Raw genomic sequence first — 13,426 nt, 5'->3', positions numbered from 1 at the left:
ATAATGGATCAATAGTGGTTCATCAGCTGTAATAATGTACCACACTAAACCAAGATATTAAGGGGAACAGAATAGGGAAATACAATAGGGGAATTCATGTGCTTGTCAGGGAGGTGAGGACATATGTGGGACCAGAAGCAGAATCCTCTACAGCTTCTGCTCAATTTTTCTCTAAACCTAAAAAAAGAAACCATTTTCAGAACTAAATATTTTTTTCATGTTTTTAAACTAGAATGATCTACATGTCAGACTTAAAAGACAATTTAAATCTTTTCCCTGGGCTTCTGTTTTTCATGACAATTTACTTTTTACAGGTTGAACAGACTCTAGAAGAACTTATTTTCGGTTACGTACCCTGTCCCTGGTGAGCATCTGAGCTCTGTTCTTGTGCACGATCTTGATAATCCCTGGAGGCTGAACCCATGCTTCTCCGTCCACCTGCACTGGGACTCCCTCGTCACCAAAGATAGTGATCTTTACTGTACGGCACTGAAACAAAGCGAGTTATTTGAGAGTACAACTCATCTGACACTCAATCTTGTTGTATTCAAAGTTGACTCTTAGTCCATTCTGTGGAATGGGATGTTATGCTTTTCCACATAGGATGACACAGTAACAACTGGAATAACAAGAAAGCCCATTATTTTATAGATGAATATACAGCGTACGAGTCATTGGAATAGCTTCTCAACAGCCCAAGAGTTGAGGGCTTCTCAGCTGGCATTAGTGGTAAAGAACCTGTCTGCCAATGCAGGAGATTTATGAGACACAGGTCTGATCCCTGGGTCGGGAAGATCCCCTGGAGGAGGGCATGGCAACCCACTCCAGTATTTGGGCCTGGAGAATTCCATGGAGAAAGGAGGCTGGCGGGCTACAGTCCATAGTGTTGCACAGAGTCAGACACAACTGAATCGCCTTAGCACGCACATGCACACAAGTAGTGAAGTCAGGTTTGGGTAGGGAAACCAACCTGGGCGATTCGATGGTGCTGCAGTTTAATGACCCTTGAAACGGCCATTTGCACGCTGTCAAATATTGCAACGACTTCTAGGATCTTGTCATCAAATGATGGTGCAGCAAATATCTGAAAGAAAAACCACATTACACTTTCACTAATACAGTTAAGGTTTAAATGAAGTGGCCCACCAAGCAATGTAAACCCTGCAACATATATATTTTTTAAAATATATAAAAATAGGAAGCAGAAAAGTAAGCAAATATTATCAGCAAATGATACTTCAAGGACAAAATTAATCACTGAAGAGAGCTTAAAATAAACTTAATAAAGGTTTGAAAACCCATGGATATAATACTCATGCCCCTCTTATAAAGCAATCTTGACAGGAGTAAACTAATATATTTCCAAATGATTCATCTTGGTGTGTGTGTCTGTGTGTGTGTGTCTGTGTGTGTGTGTGTCTGTGTGTGTGTCTGTGTGTGTGTGTGTCTGTGTGTGTGTGTGTGTGTGTACTGTGCTCAGTCGTGTCTGACTCTTTGCAACCCCATGGACTGTAACCCGTCAGGTTGCTCTGTCCATGGAATTTTCCAGGCAAGAATACTAGAGCGCATTATCACTTCCTACTTAGGGAATCTTCCTGACCCAGGGATGAAATCTGCGTCTCTTGTTTCTCCTGCGTTGGCAAGAGGATTCTTTACCACTGCACCACCCGGAAAGCCCCATCTTGGCATGAGATGTACTAAATATCTGTTCATACATAACTCAGGTATCTCAATTAAATGATGCATGTAACTTTAGGAAACTTTAAAAGTTCAGAATGTGATGCAGATTTCAGAAAAGTAAAGATAATGCCCACCACTGCGCCACCTGGAAAGCCCCGTCTTGGTATAAGATGTATTAAATATCTGTTCATACATAACTCAGGTATCTCAATAAAGTGATGCATGTAATTTCAGGAAACTTCAAAATTTCAAAAAGTGATGCAGATTTCATAAAATTAAAGGTAATGAACATGGAAATTGCAATCGGGTTCACTTGGTATATTTTAAGGGAAATTTTTCAAGGTGTTACAAGCGGTGTCTGTATGTGCTTTATTATATACCTTACTACAACTTTTTAGGGCATTTAAGAACATGAAAAGAAATCTCAGAAGATGAAAACACGTGGGCTTACTTTGCTTTGATGTTAAATGTATTTTCACAAAATTAACCTAAAAACTTTAAATTTCAGCTCTATTACTTTGTTCCTTTTACTCCCTCTTTTTACTGTATCATACATAATTATGCCTCTGAAAAAATATTCAATGTAAAGTAGTACCATAATTAAAACTTTTACTGAAAATCTCAGGACACAAATTTGGGAACTTTTTGTTATCAGACTGCCTGGTTTTAAACTCTGTCTCCCCCACTTATGAATTGTGTAAACTTGTGTCAGTTTCTTCATTGATAAAATTTAGATAAAAATTGTGGCTATTCATATGATAATCTCAATAGATGCAGAAAAAGCCTTTTACAAAATTCAGCACCCATTTATGATTAAAACTCTTTAAAAAATGGGCACAGAAGGAACCTAGTAAAGCCATATATGATAAGCCCACAGTAAACATTATTCTCAATGGTGAAAAACTGAAAGCATTTCCCCTAAGATCAGGAATAAGACAAGGATGTCCATTCTTGCCACTATTATTCAACATAGTTTTGGAAATCCTAGCTATAGGAATCAGAGAAGTAAAAGAAATAAAAGGAATCCAGATTGTAAAAGAAGAAGTAAAGCTCTCACTGTTTGAAGATGACATGATACTATACATAGAAAACCCTGAAGATATTATCAGAAAATTGCTAGAGCTAATCAGTAAATTTAGCAAAGTCGCAAGATACAAAATCAATACACAGAAATCATTTGCATTCCTATATACTAACAGTGAAAAATCAGAAAGAAAAACTGAGGAGTCAATCCCATTCACCATTGCAACAAAAAGAATAAAATGTCTAGGAATAAACCTACCTAAGGAGACAAAAGAACTGTGTACATAAAACTGTAAAACACTGATGAAAGAAATCAAAGATGACATAAACAGATGGAGGGATATTCCATGTTCCTGGGTAGGAAGGATCAATATTGTGACAACGACTATACTACCAAACGCAATCTACAGATTCAGTGCGATCCCTATCAAATTACCAATGGCATTTTTCACAGAACTAGAACAAAAAATTTCACAATTCATATGAAACACAAAAGACCCCAAATAGCCAAAGCAGTCTTGAGGAAGAATAGAGCTGGAGGAATCAACCTTCCTGACTTCAGATTACACTACAAAGCTACAGTCATCAAGACAGTATGGAACTGGCATAACAACAGAAATATAGACCACTGGAACAAGATAGAAAGCCCAGAAATAAGCCCATACACCTATGGGTACCTTACTTTTGACAAAGGAGGCAAGAATATACAACGGAGAAAAAACAGCCTCTTCAATAAGCAGTGCTGGGGAAACTGGACAGCTACATGTAAAAGAATGAAATTAGAACACTTCCTAACACCATACACAAAGATAAAGTCAAAATGGATTAAAGACCTAAATGTAAGACCAGAAACTATAAAACTCTTAGAGGAAAACATAGGCAGAACACTTGATGACATAAATCAAAGCAAGATCTTCTATGACCCACCTCCTAGAGTACTGGAAATACAAACAAAAGTAAACAAGTGGGACCTAATTAAACTTAAAAGCTTTTGCACAGGAAAGGCAACTATAAACAAGGTGAAAAGACAAACCTTAGAATGGGAGAAAATAATAGCAAATGAAACAATTGACAAAGGATTAATTTCCAAAATATACAAGCAGCTCATACAACTCAATGCCAGAAAAATAAACAATCTAATCAAAAAGTGAGAAAAAGATTTAAACAGACATTTCACCAAAGAAGAGAAACAGATGGCTAACAAACACATGAAAAGATGCTCAACATCGCTCCTTATTAGAGAAATGCAAATCAAAATTACAATATATCAGCTCACACCAGTCAGAATGGCCATCATCAGAAAGTCTACATACAATAAATGCTAGAGATGGTGTGGAGAAGAGGGAACCCTCTTGCACTGTTGGTAGGAGTGTAAATTGGTGCAGCCACTATGGAAGACAGTATGGAGATTCCTTTAAAAACTAGGAATAAAACCACCATACAACCCAGCAATCCCATTTCTAGACATATACCAAAGACATATACGTGAGGAAACCAAAATTGAAAAAAACACATGTATCCCTATGTTCATTGCAGCACTATTTACAATAGCTAGAACATGGAAGCAGATGTTCTGTAGATGTTTATCAACAGATAAATGGATAAAGAAGCTGTTTTACATACACGAAATGGAATATTACTCAGCCATAAAAAAAGAACACCTTTGAGTCAGTTCTAATGAGGTGGATGAACCTAGAGCCTATTATACAAAGTGAAGTAAGTCAGAAAGAGAAAGATAAATATCATATACTAATACAAATATATGAAATCTAGAGAGATGGTACTGATGAATTTATTTGCAAGGCAGCAATGGAGGAACAGAGACAGAGAAGAGACATGGGGAGAGGGAAAGAAAGGGTGAATGTATGAAGACAGCAACATGGAAACTTACATCACCATATGTAAACTAGATAGCCAATGGGATTTTGCCGTATGACTCAGGGAACTCAAACAGGGGCTCTGTATCAACCTAGAGGAGTGATCAGGAGGAGCTTGGGAGGAGGTTCAAGAGGGAGGAGACATATGTACACCTATGGTTGATTCATATTGCTGTTTGACAGAAAACAATAAAATTCTGTAAAGCAATTATCCTTCAAATAAAAAATAAATACATTTATTTTTTAAATGTGGGTTATTAAGTTATGAATGTGAAACTCTCAGAAAACTGTCTGCCTACCTAGTAGGGGTTCAAGAAACATTAGCTTTATTTATCGCAATCTCACTGATTTCTTCTTGAAATATTTAAGAGTGATGATGGGCTGACAAATAACTGGTTGCTAATTTAAATTTCTATACTCCAATAGGATTGGAATATATTCATATTATGAAAATTACAAATATTTTCCAATTTATTTTATACCTTAATCCCTGCCTGCACATCTAAGCGCTCTGAGAAATTGGTTCAGTGAGAGCCACTACATCATAAGCCTCAAATCACAGGGCCTATCATTCGGTGTATATGACTCTTCAAAGACCATGGTAAACTTTCCAGTTTTATTGTTATATATGCGTTAATAAGTGTGTCAAGTCTCATCTTTAGCACAACTGCATTTCTTAGGTTGTATTTTTTCTTTTTTAATAAAGGAGAGTATAAAAACAAAAATAACCATATTCCTCAATGGCCAAGTGAGCCCTTTGACATTTCTAAAAATTAAAACAGTAATAAAATACAAATTTAGAAAAGTAAAGGTACAGAAAAGTATTTTGGTAGGCAGAATAATATTCCCTTCCCTGCCTTCCAAAATGCCCATGTCCTCATTCCTGGAACCCGGGAATGTCACCTTACACGGCAAAAGAGCCTTTGCAGATGTGATTAAATTAGGGAGATGGGGAGATTATCCTGGATGACTGGGGTGGACCCAGTGTAATCACGGAAGTCATTATAAGTGGAAGCAGGAAGCAGAAGAGATCAGAGTGATGCAACGTGACAAGGACTCAACCGCCTCCATCAGCTATGGGGATGGAGGGAGGGACCTCATGCCAAGGAATGTGGGCAACTTCTAGACAGAGCAAGGGAATACTTACATCATCTTCTTTAGTTCCACCCCAAAAGTTAGTGCCTCCGGCATAGCTGGGGATGTTCAGCACTGCTATTCCTTGCAGACTGGGGAGAGGAATATACTGCCCGTCACACTGTAAAGTCAAAAGCTGAGAGGTCAGATCAAAAGAGCAAAACCACAAGTTTGGAAGACAGCAGAAGACCAAAGGCAAAGGACAATGGAGGAAAGTGGTGGTGACGTCAGCTTTCCTGTAAATATGTTCCTACACATTATCTTATTCTTTAATTTAAAAAATTTTACAGAGTAAATAATTATTTATTTACAGAAGTTGTTACAGAAAAACAAATTGAAAAAAAGTGTTTTATAAACCAACCTCAGTGTTCACTGATGGATAAATGGATTAAAAATGTGATATATATACATATATATACATATATATATATCACATATATATAAAATATGCTGTGCTATGCTTAGTTGCTCAGTTGTGTCTGACTCTTTGTGACCCTATGGACTTTATCCCACCAGGCTCCTCTGTCCATGGGATTCTCCAGGCTGGAGTAGGTTGCCATTTCCGTTTCGAGGGGCTCTTCCCGACCCAGGGATCGAAACCCGTGTCTCCTGTACTAGCAGGCGGATTCTTTACTACTGAGTCACACATGAGTAAGTTCTTGCTGAAGAGAAGGTTTTAGCCTTTGTTTTGAAAGCAAGGAGTCTGCAGATGTCATACTTAAAACAGGTGCTGTATTTTCACTAATTCTCAAATTAAACTAATTAAAAATTAAAAAATAATTAACATAAGTTTGTTAAAATTCCATTTTAATGCCCAATGAAAATGATCTTCAACCTTTAGAACAAATGAGAATCTGGTCTGAACCCACTTTTCAAAAATTTTAAGTAAGTGCGAATACTTCCTAACACTAACCTCCACGAGGTGTTTTCAACCTTTCCTTTCCTTTGCAGGACAATATAGTCAAAGGCTCACACTGTATCTGGGCGCCTAGGGCAGTTCTCGGCACACAGCAGGTGCTCAGTGAGTGTTTGATAAATGAATGAACAGAAAGTATTTAGTTGAACAATAAACCTTTTCTGAACTCAACTGAACAAATATTTTTGTGTGCTTTAGAAAAAAGTCATATGAGTCACAAAGGAAATGGAAAAATGATATCTTCATAAATATAAAAGGAATACTAAAAAAATTCAGAGCAGTCCTTAAAGATTTTATCAATGAACATACTATTTGCAAGCATAATACGGAATAAGACGAAAATGTCAAAAGCTCCATAAGCTTTGCTGAATTTAACAAACATGCATTAGGAAAACACCAGGGTTAAGAGCTTAATGTCCATTTCATATAGTCTCAGGGAAAGTATGAGCAGTACAGATTCAATAAATTAAGGTCACCTGATTCAACTGTTTCTTTCAGATTCAGCAGTAAATTCAGGAGTGTTATATTTTTTGTATAATCTTCTCTAATCTCATATTTCCACTTGTTCATGATGCTGCAAAATGCTTTAAAACTGCAGTCACACTTTTTTTCTGATCAGTGTTTGCTTTTCAGCTCCTTTCATTAGGAACTATGGGAAGACAGGGGGCCTGTTTGGAATCCTGTCACTTATTTGGTCAAATGCCTTAGACTTTCAGAGATTCATTTTGCTCATTGGGAAAATGGGCTAATAATACTTCGTCCACAGTGCGGCCAACAAGGTACGGGATGAGAAAACATCTACAACATCTAGTGGGGAGTCAGTAGATGTCTTTTTTCAGTTATATTACAAATTAATGTTTTACAGGGAAAAAAACTGGAGTTGAAGTTTTGGCATCTCCAGGTACCAACTGCTTGATCTTAGTTAGGTAAGTGACTTAAAATGAAATAATACTTGCCTCATAAAGAATAATAACTCTCATAAAGTTTAAATATTAAACATAATATGTAGAAAGCATTCAGGAAGCTTCAATTATTATTTTTGCTGCTGTTTAGTCACTCAGTTGTGTCTGACTCTCTTCTGACCCCACGGACTGTAGCCCGCCAGGCCCCTCTGTCCACGGGTTCTCCAGGCAAGAATCCTAGAGTGGGTTGCCATTTCCTGCTCCAGGGGATCTTCCCAACCCAGGGATTGAACCTGCGTCTCCTGCTTTGGCAGGCAGATTCTTTATTACTGAGCCACCAGGGAAGCCCTCAATTATTATACAACATGACTTAAAATGTAGCTATAGTCATTATTATTGAATGAACTAAATAAAGATAGAAATTACTATAAGCCAATTTTAACAAATTATGGAAACAACTGTTGTGAGACTATGGAAATATGTGAAATTACAAAAAATGTGAATTAAACAACTCTTTGTTATATTTTATTAAGGATTACAGGTGAACATTGTTTTTCTCCTTCATGTATCTTGGTATTTAAAGGACTCAAAACAGTATTTGATCATTACTTTACTTAAAATCTAGAACAAGCTGCTTGATGCATGTAAATTAGGTATATCTGGACAAAAAAGTCATCTTTAGGAAAAAATTTGAATCTTAATGACATTTTTCATTCATAGGTCAAAGGTATTTCTGCTCTACAAATTGCAAAATTTGATATTACATTATTCTACGTTTCTGGCATTCCCATGATTGTAGAGAGGATTATAAATGTCATTCAAAGGTTCTAAATCTTCAGTACCTATCAGATTCACAGGGTATATGGCTTGAGAAACAGGGTTTATATTTGCATAATTCTTTACAGTTTAAACTGTGATTTCTCATATCAATGAATTATAATTCTGCACATAAGCATTATTTTATTCATTTTGCCACTGGAAAAGCCAAGGCCAAGGTCTTTGCTTTGTGCAAACTCAAAGTCAACACATGACTTCTATACAACACAACAGGGGAAGGCAGACTCCTGAGCAAAAAGCTGAGGTTTTTTGGCCAGTGACTGGCACTTGATGAAAAGGGATCTTTCTGAGAAAAATTCCCTAAGCCCTGCGTCTCTCTTCTCTACCTTTATCCTAAGTGATCCAACATCAAGGAAATTAATTTTTCAACAATGGACCTTCCATGGTCCTCAGGAGTAGCAGGCGTTTTGTTTGTTTATTTTTAACTATAGCAAAAAATTCTCTTAATTTTTCTACTTTACCTTTTGTGCATATTATCAAGATGCTTTCACCTATCTTGTTTTCCTAAATTTACTTTCCTTTTAATCACTGAATATAAACTTCTGTATCAGGTCAGAATTATATCAAGTTCTGAATCTGAGGTTCAAAAACCAAGGGTCCACGGTTAGATTCACTGTCTGTTAACTACAATGGTAAAAACATATCTCTTATAGTCAGCAATCTCTGAAATCTAGCAATGCACTCAATTATAAATGTAGACAACAAACCACACATTGGCAATACAGTACTTGTGACTTCATCACAGTAGAAACCAATATTCTGTATTATATTACAGACGTTTCGGATATCTTTTAGTATCATTTATGTTCATCATTACTTCAAAAGTAAGGTAAAAGTGTGAAGTGTTAGTCGCTTAGTTGTGTCTGACTCATTGCGACCCATAGACTGTAGCCCACCAGGTTCATCTGTTCATGGAATTCTCCAGGCAAGAATACCGGAGTGGGTTGCCATTCCCTTGTCCAGGGGATTTTCCTGACCCAAGGATTGAACCTCTTCTATATTGCAGGAAGATTCTTACTATCTGAGCCACCAGGGAAGCCCACACTTACTATTATATATACCATTAGATTTTTGTCATTTGATGTAGCAATAAAGAAACAAATATATCACTCTACAATGCTTTAAAAATATTTTGTTAATTTATTTCAATATTATTTTATTTTGTGTCTATATATATTTAAAGAGTGCTTTAAAAACAATATTCCGAGAAGGGGTCCATAGTTTTTAATAGCATGCCAAAGGGTTCACAGATCAAAAAGTGTTAAGAACCTCTGCTTAATGGAGATTACAAAGCAGCTGCGCAGGATATTGTTCAGAATTTGGACCATCAATCAAAAAGGACAGAAACAGAACTTCTGAAGACCTGAAGGCTCTCCTAGAAATAAAGCAATCCAGTCATTCTCATTCTGGATAGTTCCCCAAATCCTAAAGATGGCCAGCTATGGGTCTTGACCACACAACACTTAACAAATTATGTAAATGATCATTTGCCTGTCTGTTTCCCTCTCAAGTCAGGGCCAGGACCTGTGCAAGCTTATGGGGCTAACAAAAACTTCTTACCCATCCTTAAGCAGAGTGTAGCTGACTAGGGGACATGAATAAGGAAAATGATTATACAGGCAATCCATAGGCAAGAACCCTAGTTAAGCAATGGATGGGGTGGCCAACAATAGCATTTACAGAGTATGAGCCTTCCTGATTTTGTACCTTTTCAGCCAGTAACATCTATCTTCATTTCATAAGCAATGATAAATCAAACCAGTGGATGATGTAGCTGTCCTCTAGAGTGGCAGGTAAAACAGGTTTATTTTTGCTAGGACATTTAGTTGATAATGAATGAGCCAGACACGTCTCTAGTCCATATTTCATTACTAAGATAACAACTAAAATAAAAAACATTCTGTTTAATTCATTGAGCTGTCAACTTAAGATTTGTCCTGGTGGCTCAGACAGTAAGGAGTCTGCCTGTAATGCAGGAGACCTGGGGTTCGATCTCTGGGTTGGGAAGATCTCTTGGAGAAGAAAATAGCAACCCAATCTAGTATTCTCGCCTTGAGAATCCCATGGACTGAGGAGTGTGGCAGGCTACAGTCCATGGGGTCGCAAAGAGTTGGAGAAAACTGAGCAACTACCAATTTCCCTTTCACCGTATGTAGTCTATACCTCAACTTAAAATATCTGGTTATAAAAAGATCCAAGATAGGAAAGACAAGCCTATCATCATAAACAGTGAGCTCTGGAACAAAGGTGAAGGAAAATAGTACTCTAAAAATAAGTACACTTCTCGGGCTTCCCTGGTGTCTTAGTCGGTAAAGAATCTGCCTTCAATGCTGGATCCTGGGTTGGGAAGATCCCCTGGAGGAGGAGATGGCAACCCACTCCAGTATTCTTGCCTGGAGAATCCCCATGGACAGAGGAGCCTGGTGGGCTACAGTCCATGGGTTTGCAAAAAGTCAGACAGGACTGAGCGGCTAAGCACACACATACACAGCAGACTTCTCAGAGCCATGTCCTCTATCTTCTTTTTCCTGTTACCAGATTAAAGAACTTTTGCTGTCCTTATCATCCTATTTAAATTAGAAAAAAAAAAAAAAAAACTAGAAAATGTAAATGCTCAGAATCTCTTTTGATTTTATTAACTTGTTGTTAGAATTAACTGGAACAAAGTATACATTTAACTTAAAAACTATTTATTGTGAATGGTATTTTCAGAGATTTGTGAAACTTCAGGCATTATAGAATCAAGTCAGAATTTAGAAACTTAAATGAAAAAAAAATCTGATAAAAATGCTTTTCTGGGAGGGAGGTTCCAGAGGGAGGGGGCATATGTATACCCTATGGCTGATTAATGGTGATGTATGGCAGAAACCAACACAACAATGTAAAGCAATTATCCTCTAATTAAAAATAAATAAATTGTAAAAATGTTATCCTGTGTATGTACACACTTCCATGGTCTGGCCTTTTCACGGGGAACCTCAATTTCATAGAAACATCTAAATTTCAGGATCTAATGATAATGGTAATTAAGCATATCACTCATATCCAGTGTCTAATACCTCCTTTGGCATAAAGTAGAAAACCACATTAATTTTTTTTTCCTCCAGTGTTTAAGCACTATTCAAGAGAATAAAGTGTGCCCTAAATGTCCTAAGTGTTAGTCACTTAGTCATGTCCAACTCTTTGCGACCCCTTGGTCTGTCCATGGAATTCTTCTAGGCAAGAACACTGGAGTGGGTAGCCATGCCCTTTTCCAGGGGATCGTCCCAACCCAAGGTTCAAACTGGAATCTCCTGCAGTGCAGGCAGATTCTTTACCATCTGAGCTACCAGGGGAGCCCATTCAAGAGAGCAGTTAAGGCCAAATCAGCTCCACAAATAAACCTTGCAAGATAATCTGAAATTTCTTTACTATCAAGATGAACTTACTTCGAGTTGAACCCTCTGTTCCAAATTCTTGTATGATCTTTGTAATAATTCCCGAGTTCCAAGGACTCCATACCACATCAAGTTTTTAGTTCGGCTCCTGAAAATAAACATAGGCGGAGAATTTCTGTAACTATTATTTATTTACGCTTTAAACGCAGAGTGAGCCAAAGAGGTAATAAATGAAATTAAAGTAAAATTGCCTTTGTGTAATTACATTATCTCTATTATCCAAATTACCTGCATTTTTCAGGGTGCTCCTCTCTCTTATTATTAAATTCTAATGAAATTTTTGCATCTAATCCAATCCCAAAGTAATTGTTCATGACACATTTTTCTGAATAGCCATCTCTACAATAAGGAAAAGTATGTGAAAGTCAATTTCAGGTTCATAACAACAATTACAATTTGCACACAAAATAACACTTGACACCATTTAAGCTTACATTTCCTATGAAAAGGGGAAAGTTTACCAGGAATCATTTCCTATTTATGTGCCATGCGCATGTCCCAGTGTGTCTTAAATTTCAGAACAAGTGACCTAAAGGGACTGCGGGCAGGGGAAGTGGAGACAGTAGTGGTAATGCTTTTTCTATTAATTGTAACAAAATCTTAGTTCTTCTACTTCCTATGTAAGCCCCTCACTACATACACAAATTAGAGGGCCTCACAGTCAGATGCTAATACTCTTTTTTTGGTCAGAAAGTCTCCTCCACACTGGTACTTTTATTGAGTATTTATTGAGCAGAAAACAACTAAATTAGTCCCTTCTTATAGGTGCTTTAAAAAAGTACAAAGGAGTGTGGCACACTCCTTCAGGAGTGTCATTAGAGAAATGAGACATAAAAAAGCAAAGTTAAATATGGAAGTAAAACAAAGTATCAGTACATATTGAACAACTGATGTTTTAAAGGAATTTTAAGAAGGGAAGGGATCAGTATGAGCCAGAAACTCCCTGGAATAAGTAAACCTTGACGTTGAAAGATGGAAGAATTGGCAAGGCTGAGAAAAAATGAGGTGAAAGGAATAGCAAAATTACAATTATGAAGGCAGTGATGAATAAAACATTCCAGGGAAAAGTGTATACAGCTGCGACTCACTTTGCCACCGGGTTGGTATCCGAGACTACAGGCTGGAAGGGACCTACCTTAGATCATGAAAACCACTGTATTTCACATATGTTAATGTATTCATCACCATCAACTTTTGAAATTTTCTGATGATTCTTTTTTTGGAATTTTTGGGGGACTATTTTTATTGTAATGTATTTAAAATGTTACCATTCAAATAAAACAGAAACAAGGAAAGCCAAAACAAAATATATGCAAAAGTATATTCTTACACTGAATCTGGATCTGGGTCAATAAATGGCGTGGCACCAAAAGGGTCAATATTTGCTAGCAACATTTTGTTGATAATAGAACTTCCAGCAATTGAGGCAGCTAGTCCTGCTCTTAAACCTGGCCAGGAAAAAAATACAGGAGGACACGTTAAGAGAAGACAGAAACAGCCGATACATTGTTTTTAGTTTTCATCAGAAACATCTTGCTCCCAAAGCATGGAGCAAAATGTCTCTATGCTTTTCAGTGTTTGTTCTCATTAATCAAAACTAAGAATTATGATATTGGTAAA

At 37.0% G+C, this 13,426-nt stretch overlaps 1 protein-coding gene across 5 annotated transcripts in view; it reads right to left on the bottom strand.

Moving 5' to 3' along the window:
• The window catches only part of DGKH (diacylglycerol kinase eta), a 218,279-nt gene that overhangs the window by 34,004 nt on the left and 170,849 nt on the right, over positions 1–13,426 (bottom strand). For all 5 annotated transcript variants that reach the window (XM_025000021.2, XM_025000024.2, XM_025000022.2 and 2 more), the window contains 6 exons: positions 13,137–13,254; positions 12,035–12,145; positions 11,798–11,894; positions 5,728–5,835; positions 971–1,084; positions 355–489 (listed from right to left, as the gene is read on the bottom strand). In XM_025000021.2, coding sequence (XP_024855789.1) covers positions 355–489; positions 971–1,084; positions 5,728–5,835; positions 11,798–11,894; positions 12,035–12,145; positions 13,137–13,254 — 683 coding nt within the window. The remainder of the gene's footprint in view (positions 1–354; positions 490–970; positions 1,085–5,727; positions 5,836–11,797; positions 11,895–12,034; positions 12,146–13,136; positions 13,255–13,426) is intronic.

The sequence above is a fragment of the Bos taurus genome, chromosome 12 (genome assembly GCF_002263795.3).
Source record: "Bos taurus isolate L1 Dominette 01449 registration number 42190680 breed Hereford chromosome 12, ARS-UCD2.0, whole genome shotgun sequence".
NCBI classification, from domain to species: Eukaryota; Metazoa; Chordata; class Mammalia; order Artiodactyla; family Bovidae; genus Bos; species Bos taurus.
This window is presented reverse-complemented; position numbering and strand designations above follow the sequence as displayed.